This window comes from Pygoscelis adeliae, unplaced genomic scaffold, assembly GCF_000699105.1.
Source record: "Pygoscelis adeliae isolate BGI_AS28 unplaced genomic scaffold, ASM69910v1 Scaffold63, whole genome shotgun sequence".
NCBI classification, from domain to species: Eukaryota; Metazoa; Chordata; class Aves; order Sphenisciformes; family Spheniscidae; genus Pygoscelis; species Pygoscelis adeliae.
Genome location: NW_008824414.1, coordinates 505,982 through 513,586, shown reverse-complemented (window position 1 = coordinate 513,586; position 7,605 = coordinate 505,982). Strand labels below are relative to the sequence as shown.

Sequence of the window (7,605 nt, the reverse complement as noted above, 5' to 3'; positions counted from 1 at the left end):
TGCGGGTGTAGGAGGTGATATCTGCCATCAGACATGGTCAACAGAGGCAGGAGACAGGGCTGGGTGCCCTGATGCTTAGTTCTTCCTCTCGGGGAGTCTATGAGGAGTGGGCAGAGCCGTCCCATCCCCATCTCCCTGATAACACCCCTGATGCTGCCCTGCATTTGGCAGTGCTCCTTTCCCAGGCCAGTGAGCAACGCAACAGGCTGGTCTCATCATGCACCATCAAAAAGACACCTCACAGAAAGGGACTGCAACAGGTCTTGCCCCAGCCCTGTGGGCAGGGGGGTGTCTCAGGGGGTTTTCTGGGCCCAGAAACACACAGGGGTCTGTGGGGTCAGGAGGTGCCCACGCACAGGAATCTTTTCCTGGGCAGTGCCACAGGGTCCCTGCCGTCCCCTCCATTGGGAGCCGTGTGGCCCCAGGCACTGCCAGCCCAGCCAGCTCCTTCTGCTCCAGGGATGGGGGATGGAGACTGGGGTCCAAGCCCCAGACAGCAAAAGTCACCCTTGGCCAGGGAAAGGCCATCGGGGGACATGACACTGGGATCCGCCTGAGCAGAGCAGCTCTCCTGAGGTGGATAACAAAGGAGTCCAAGCAGGGACAAGTGTGTTTTCCAGCTGTATTTGCCTCTGCAGTGCCCCCGTCCTGTCCCTGAGCCCCTCTCAGGCTGCCCGCTTCTCCAGCAGTGCCAGCACCAGCGCCGAGCCTTGCTTCGCCTCCTCCAGCAGCCTGGAGACCTTCTGCGACATCTGCGTGGGGGGAGAGAAGGTGTATCGTTTGCCACTCAACAGGACAGAAGAGCCATCCACCATCCACTCCATGCATCCCACTGATGGCAAAGGGAGGGGGTGCCCAGGCATGAGGGGTCCCGGGGGCTTCATCTCCATCCACCTCATCCCCACCACCAGGGCCAGGGCACACGCACAGCCCCTGCTTACCGCAAGCTTGAACTTCTCATCCGTTATGTCTTTGAGGTTGATCATGACGTTGAAGTAAGCTCCGAACACAGCCGCTTCCAGCATTTTGGCTCCCACCTAGGAAAAGAGGCTTGCAAGAAACTCTCCTGCCGAACCAGAGCACCACCATACAGTCCTACAGCAGGGCAGGCCCTTATGCTGCAGGACTCCCACCCTCCATGACCCAGCAGCATGCGACACTTTCCAACCTGGTATTTTCAGGACATGGCTCCGGCAGTGGGAACCATTCATGGCTTTGTGACATAGGTGGGAAAACTCAGGCAAGAGCTGGTGGAGGCCAACTCTCCTACAGCTTGCAGTTGCAAGCTGCCAAAAAGTTAGCGCGCGGAAACCACTGGCCAGTTTGGGAAGCGCAGCTGGAGTGATGCATCCCGGAGGTCAGGACACAATGGGACACCTTGCAGGGAAAAGCGCTGAGCCCGGCAGCCTCCAAAGCCCCAGCCGGGGCAGTGCATGAGCTGGGGCCATACCTGGATGTCAGATTTGCAGGCCAGGTTGCAGTGGTGTGCCAGTTCCTTCAGAGAAGGCCAGAGCCCGCTCACCTTCTCTGCCAGAGCACAGGGAACCCTCACGGCTGTCTTCAGCCCCTGTTGCATAGCAGCCATGCGTCTGGGAGGGGGGACAGCCCTGGAGTGAGCGCTGGGTGGCCGTGCTCCCCCAGTCTGCAAGTCCCCACCAGCCCAGCTCACCTCTCCTGCTCTTCAGGGGTGCTTTTTGGCAGCTTCATAGCTTCCTGCAGGCAAAGAAAAGCAGATTTGCTGCCATTTGCTCCAAGATCCCGCATGCCTTGCATCAGGGGCCAGGGCAGACCCAACAGTTCCCATGCTCTTGCAAACCTCCTTTATGTGATGATGTCCCTTCCCCTGGCCCTGCCTTGGGCCAAGGTCCCAGCCCTGCTCCTAAGGACACCAGGGTGCAGGGATGCCGGCCCCCCTCCCAGCTGGAAAGCCCCCTGCTTCTCCACGGGATGTCTGCTGCTGGTGGGACCTCACCATGTAGCTGCTGAAGGCGTGGGAGTCAGCGTCCACCATTGCCACCAGCTCATCCATGGCCTGGTGGAAGGGGGGGATCAGCTTCCTCATGATGGGGTCCAGCTCCTCAAACTGCCGCTTCCCGTAGGTCATCAGCCCCACCATGCAGCCCAGCGCTGCTCCCTGAGAGGGCACAGGAGTAAATACTCCAGCAGGGCACAGTGCCCGCTGCTACTGCCGTGCCGGCTCCCCTTGGGGGCTCGGCACACCCAGAGGATCCCCCAAGCAGGCAGGGACCCCATCCCGGTGTGGGGCACATACCAGGGCAGCTGCGGCTGCAGACACAGAGCCTCCTCCCGGTGCTGCCGACCTCCCACCGACTGCTTGCACGAAGGCACCCAGTGGCTTGGCCACAAGCCCCCCATCCACCTCTCCTGCCTGCACCAGGTACCTGCGGCACAGCGTCCCCATGGGTCACCTCCACAGGTGCAGGGGCACCCACCACCACCACCCAATCCCTTCTCATCCGGCACTGCCCTCTCCAACAGGTTTTCATCCACCCCTTGGCTCTGCAGGTGGCTGAGAAGGGGGCTAGCCCAAAAAACCCAGCGGGAGGGTTGGGGAGAGGACACCGAGCCCCATGGGGACAGACAGACAGCCGGGGAGCACATGTCGTGGTGGTGTGGGGGGTTGCTCTACATTAGACAAGGTGGGCTCATGCAAATGGTGTTTGGTGGGACAGAAACATGCCTGCAGCCATGTCCCCAGGGGGGGACAACAAGGACTTAAAGTGCACATCCTGATTTCACCTCAGCACGGGTGGATTTCCCTTTCTTTCCCCCCGCAGACGTGTATTTTACACTGGGCGCTGCAGTACGGCGTCTCTCCTTGGAGGGCAGCGTGTGAGCTGGAGGCTGTGAAATTTGGGCTGGGGATGGGGTGGGGGATTTAACATGTACATGCTCAAGTTTGGCCATGAAACCTGCTCTCGCTGCCTGCCCAAGTGACCTGGAGTCCCCCCACCCCACGTTCACAACCATCAGCATTTGGGAGCAGGAACCACCCTGCGCCTGCACAACACCCGGCAGAGATGTCCCCTGGGTGTGAAGAGGAGCTGGGTGCAGGCGCCACTCTCAAAACAAGCTGAGTGCAAGATGCAGGCAGTGGGATCCCCCTGTCTGGGCAGGGATGGGCACCATGATGAGCAGCAAGATGGGGGTCCCTACTCGATGATGCGCTCCCGGGGGTGAAACGGAGAGAGGGAGTCCAGGCCCAGCCGGCTGACCACCTGCAAGGAGCAGCACCGCCACATCAGCCCCGTCACGATAAGTCCCGTTGCATCGTCATTCCTTGCTGTTAATTAACCATGGATGATCCAGCCCTAGGACAGAGTTGCTGAGGCCACCACCCGGGGAGAGGACAGCTGGCATCCACCAGCTCGTCCCATCCCAGACTTGGGGGCGGTGTGTGGCTGCCTACAAATGACTGGAAACTGCACTGATAAATAATTAGCTTGCTCTTATCTAGCACGTTCCCCATAGGGTGGAAAAGTCCCTCCCTCCTGCAGCTGAAAAGCAGAGCCTGTCTCCTTGTTTCCAGCTTACGCCAGTCCTGGGGCAGTTTCCCATAATGCCACACACTGTCCTTGAGATCTGGGGAGGTCTCCTTCCCCTCCTGGCCTCCATGCAAGCAAGCTGGGCAGCTGCTGCCCACACTCTGTCCTCATGGGATGGGCTCTCTGCTCCCTGAGCATCTCAGCATCCTCAGGACAATAAAGCAACTTGTCCCACTTGCTGTGCCCTCACAGCTTGTCAGGCACCATCCCTGGAGACAAGTGTCATGCCTGGGAGCTGCCATGGTCCCAAATCTCTGCTCAGTGCCACTTTGGGAGGCTGGGGGGGTGGGTGTGTCTCTCTCATGATCCCACCCTTGTCTTGGTACCGGGAGGAGCCACCTTACCAGCCTGATCTTCTGTTCCTCCTCCAGGATGAAGAGTTTTTCCTTCTTTATGTAAAACTCGGCTGTGTCCAGCATGGCCTTCTTGGGGACAAGCCCCACCAACTGGGATCCCACCACGGGGAGGTTCAGTGCCTGCGAAGGACATCAGAAACGTGACTGTCCCCAGAGCCACATGCCCTGCCACCACTATCACCCCAGCCTCGTAGCCCTCATCCCTTCCTAGGACCTGGGGAGCTCATGGAAAAGCCTTCAATGGAGGAGCTGGGAGCTAGCAGCAAGTCGCTGAGCTTTTGGGGGTTTTGTGCCATTCAGCGCTCTGCCCAGCTTGGCTGAGCTGAGTGTGAGATAAAGCAGAGCCTGACCTGGGGATGGGGAGAAAAACTTGGAGGGAGACATCCTCTACAAAGTCCCCATCGAAACAAGCATGGCATGCTGCCCTGCACCACCCACCTCCGCGTCTCGGCAGACCTCCTCATAGATAGCATGGAGCGGTGTGGTCTCAAAGTCCAGCAGGTTCGTCGAAACCTGGGCTATATTCTCTTCCTCCAAATACCAGCCGATGCCCTGCACTCTCTTCAAGCGCCCGGGCTGCCAAGAACCGCCACGGTTCAAGGCATGGCCCAGGAGGCATGGGGGCAAGCAGGTCTGCTCCTGGTGTGCCGCTGGCGCAGGGGTACCTGGTTGGTGCCACGACCCTGCTCGCGGAGGTTGAGGGCGATGCGGTGAGCCAGCTCCTTGGTGCACAGCAGGTTGACATTGTACGCGATAAGGAAGGTCCGGGCACCCGTCACCGTGGCCCCCCACCGGGGAACAAAGTTTGGGGGCCCAAAATCAGGAGCCCACTCTGGTTTTGCAAGCTGGGGAGGAGGGAGGAGAGCGCGTGGGCTGACACCACCACGAGCCACCCTCCCGGGGACGGCATCTCCCTCCCCAGCTGGCATCTACCACGACCACCTTCATGTTCAGCAGCACCCAAAGCGTTTCATCAGCTCCTCTTGGTGCGAAGGGATTATGCCAGCCCCTGGCACCCTCCACGAAGCCGGGGAGGTGTGATTCGGCTCTGCCCGGCCCGTGCCTCCCAGCCAGGTGCCGCCAGGCTCACCTTCTCAGGGAGCGCCTCGTACTCCCCAGCGCGGATGGCAGGCAGGGCTTTCCTGCTCTCCTCCCGTGCCGCCTCTCCATACAGGTAAACTGCAAGACAGAGCCGGGGGTGAGCACCGCCGGGCAGAGGCTGGCGGCACGTCATCTAGCAGGGTCTGGTTTTGCCCATTTGGGAGCAAACTCCACTTGGTTAAGCTTTTGCAAAAGGTGTGCAGTTTCTTCACAGCTGGAAGCAGGTGGGGTGGGACAGGACGGGCAGAGGTTTCTGGCCCCCACTCACCAGGCACCCCCAGCTCCGCTGCCAAGCGCTGCCCAAAGACATGGGCGCAGGTGACGCACTCCTCCATGCTGACGTTCATCACCGGCACAAAGGGGCAGACGTCCAGAGCCCCCATGCGAGGGTGTTCGCCTGATGACAGGGCAGATATAAGGATGGGAACTGGGAAGAGCAAGCAGACAAGGAGGGAGGACAGCCCTTTCCCAGCCTCTTTTGCAGACTGTGCACTGCCACCATGAGGAAAGTTGGGTTTGCAGCAATAATGCCTACTCCAGCCCCGGCACAGGAGGGCTTCAGCCTCTCTGGATCAGGAGGATGAGTAAGAGCTTTGCACAGTCCCACCACCATCCATCCTAGCAGCACTGCTTGCTGCAGGTGCAGTAATGTGCCATGCTTGGCCACTGGCAGCTGATTTTAGCTCCAGCCATGCAAGGTGCACCTGGAGCTGACCACGCACCACAGCTGAGGGATGCTCCATGCCAGATCAGTTCCTGCACTGCCCCCAAGCTCACCCGTGTGCTGGCTCATGTCAATGAGCTGCTCAGCCACACGGGCCGCGCTCAGTGCCCCTTCGACGATGGCCTCAGGCGACCCCACGAAGGTGTAGACAGTCCGGTTGGTGGAGGCGCCAGCATCCACATCCAGCAGCACGCAGCCCGGCGTCCGGGAGATGGCTTGCCCCAGCGCATCAATCACCTGCCGGACAGCAGAGGGGGGCACGGCAGCTGAGCCTGCCGGACACCCGCCACAGCCCAAGCTTCGCAAGGTGGGGGATGCCTTTTCACATCTCTCCCCCGTTCCCACTGGCACTGGGGTTGGGGGTGACCCCACGATCAGTGGGGATGCAGCCCTGCGCTGCAGAAGATGCAGGAGCCAAAGGCATGAGCATGCCACTCCTACCCAGGGGGTTTGGGACACCCCTGGCTCCCAGCGAGTCCCAAACCCACCATGGTGGGGGAGAGATGCCCGGCTACTGCTGTACATCAGAGAGCACCATCACAAATTGCTGTTCCTGAGGATACTGTCCCCTGTTAGCTTCAAAATAGATATGGCTCTGCAAAGCCTGTTCCCTGGGGGAGGCAGTGGTTTTATTGCAATTTTGGGTTTGCTGAACTGCCCTGCCCCCAGCAGGACCAAAGTTCAGCCTGGGGCTCATGCCCAGCACAGATCTCATTAACCTGGACGGTGTGTTTCGGCACAACTGCAAGCGATATTTCTCTAAGGGGGTATGCCAGACCACCCCAAGCCCTGGTGCTACAGCAACCTACAGGTGGGGGGGGGCATGTCTGAGCCCCCACTTCTCACCAAGGTGCCAAAAGGGAGCAGGGGCTGCCTTTGGGTATTTTCAGCATTAGCCAGGCAGGGAAAGGTGCACAGCACTTCAAAGGATGCAGGACAGAGTCTGGCAGTGGGTGCTGCCTGCACGGCCCCTGCACCAGGGCAGCCCAGCCATCCGCACCCCAGTATCGCCCACTCCTCAGCCCCTCCACGCGCTCCCTCACCTCCTTGTTATTCCCCTCCGAGAAGTTGGGAACACACTCCACCAGCTTGGCCATGGTCCCTGGGTCTGCCTGTACCCCGCAGCCCCCGGCTCAGCTCCTCGCACCTTGTGGGTTTGCCTGCCCTTTCCTGTCCCACTGCAGAGCAAAAACTTTCCAGCACCCAACCCATTGCCTCTTCCCCAGGCCAGGGTTTCTCATTAACTGCATCGATCAGTAGTCAGGAGTCAGAAAGGGTCTTGGATAAACAACATAGTACTGTCCCTTCTGCGTCTGGAGCAGCTCAGGGCACAAGGGCGCTGCCTGCTTGTCAGGGCCAGCATGCTTGCCAGGGCCAGCCTTCAACACTAATTACCCACCAGCACCAATTAAATGCTAGGAGAAGGTGATGGCACATGAAGAAAATCATCTGCTGTGCCCAGTACCATGCTGTGGCTACCAGATCGGACAGCCTGCTCCTGGCCCAGGGCACAGCAGCAGGACCACCAGCACTGTACGACCGTGGGGGGACAGCTACTTGCCAGGACCCCCAGCATGGGCACCGAGGTGGCAGGTAAAATCTCTCGCTGTGAGCAGGATTCGAACCTGCGCAGGGAAACCCTATTGGATTTCGAGTCCAACGCCTTCACCCCTCGGCCATCACAGCCCCAGTCTGGGGCATGCAGGGAGGACACCTGCCCCCTACCCTGGGCACCCCCCTGCCCCCCCTACTTGCCTTGTTTTCCTGGGAAGTAGAAAAGTCTCTGGGGTGTCCGATGCATCCCCGCACACAGCCTCAGCCCCACTCTGCTCCACAGGGCCTAATGGCAGGGGCCACC

The 7,605-nt window shown here is 60.1% G+C and overlaps 1 protein-coding gene and 1 non-coding gene across 2 annotated transcripts; both read right to left on the bottom strand.

Moving 5' to 3' along the window:
• Positions 1 to 665: 665 nt before the first annotated feature.
• Positions 666 to 6,844, bottom strand: FTCD (formimidoyltransferase cyclodeaminase). The gene is made up of 14 exons (XM_009320831.1): positions 6,791 to 6,844; positions 5,801 to 5,984; positions 5,292 to 5,420; positions 5,013 to 5,101; positions 4,588 to 4,767; positions 4,361 to 4,498; positions 3,911 to 4,042; positions 3,178 to 3,239; positions 2,273 to 2,402; positions 1,973 to 2,134; positions 1,670 to 1,713; positions 1,451 to 1,589; positions 942 to 1,037; positions 666 to 752 (listed from the first exon to the last, which is right to left on the bottom strand). Exons 1-14 carry the CDS (start codon positions 6,842 to 6,844, stop codon positions 666 to 668), a joined length of 1,626 nt encoding a protein of 541 aa, XP_009319106.1.
• A 507-nt stretch (positions 6,845 to 7,351) lies between these two features.
• TRNAS-CGA lies at positions 7,352 to 7,433 on the bottom strand. The gene has a single exon. It is a non-coding gene; the product is annotated as a tRNA-Ser (tRNA).
• Positions 7,434 to 7,605: the final 172 nt, after the last annotated feature.

Bases quoted from the DNA above. Each gene is read 5' to 3' on its own strand.
- FTCD (XM_009320831.1), bottom strand. From the start codon at position 6,844: ATGGCCAAGCTGGTGGAGTGTGTTCCCAACTTCTCGGAGGGGAATAAC. The intron at 5,985-6,790 runs GTGAGGGAGCGC...GCTGTCCGGCAG, and splicing joins CGGAGGGGAATAACAAGGAG to GTGATTGATGCGCTGGGGCA. The intron at 5,102-5,291 runs GTGAGTGGGGGC...TCTGTCTTGCAG, and splicing joins AGCGGAGCTGGGGGTGCCTG to TTTACCTGTATGGAGAGGCG.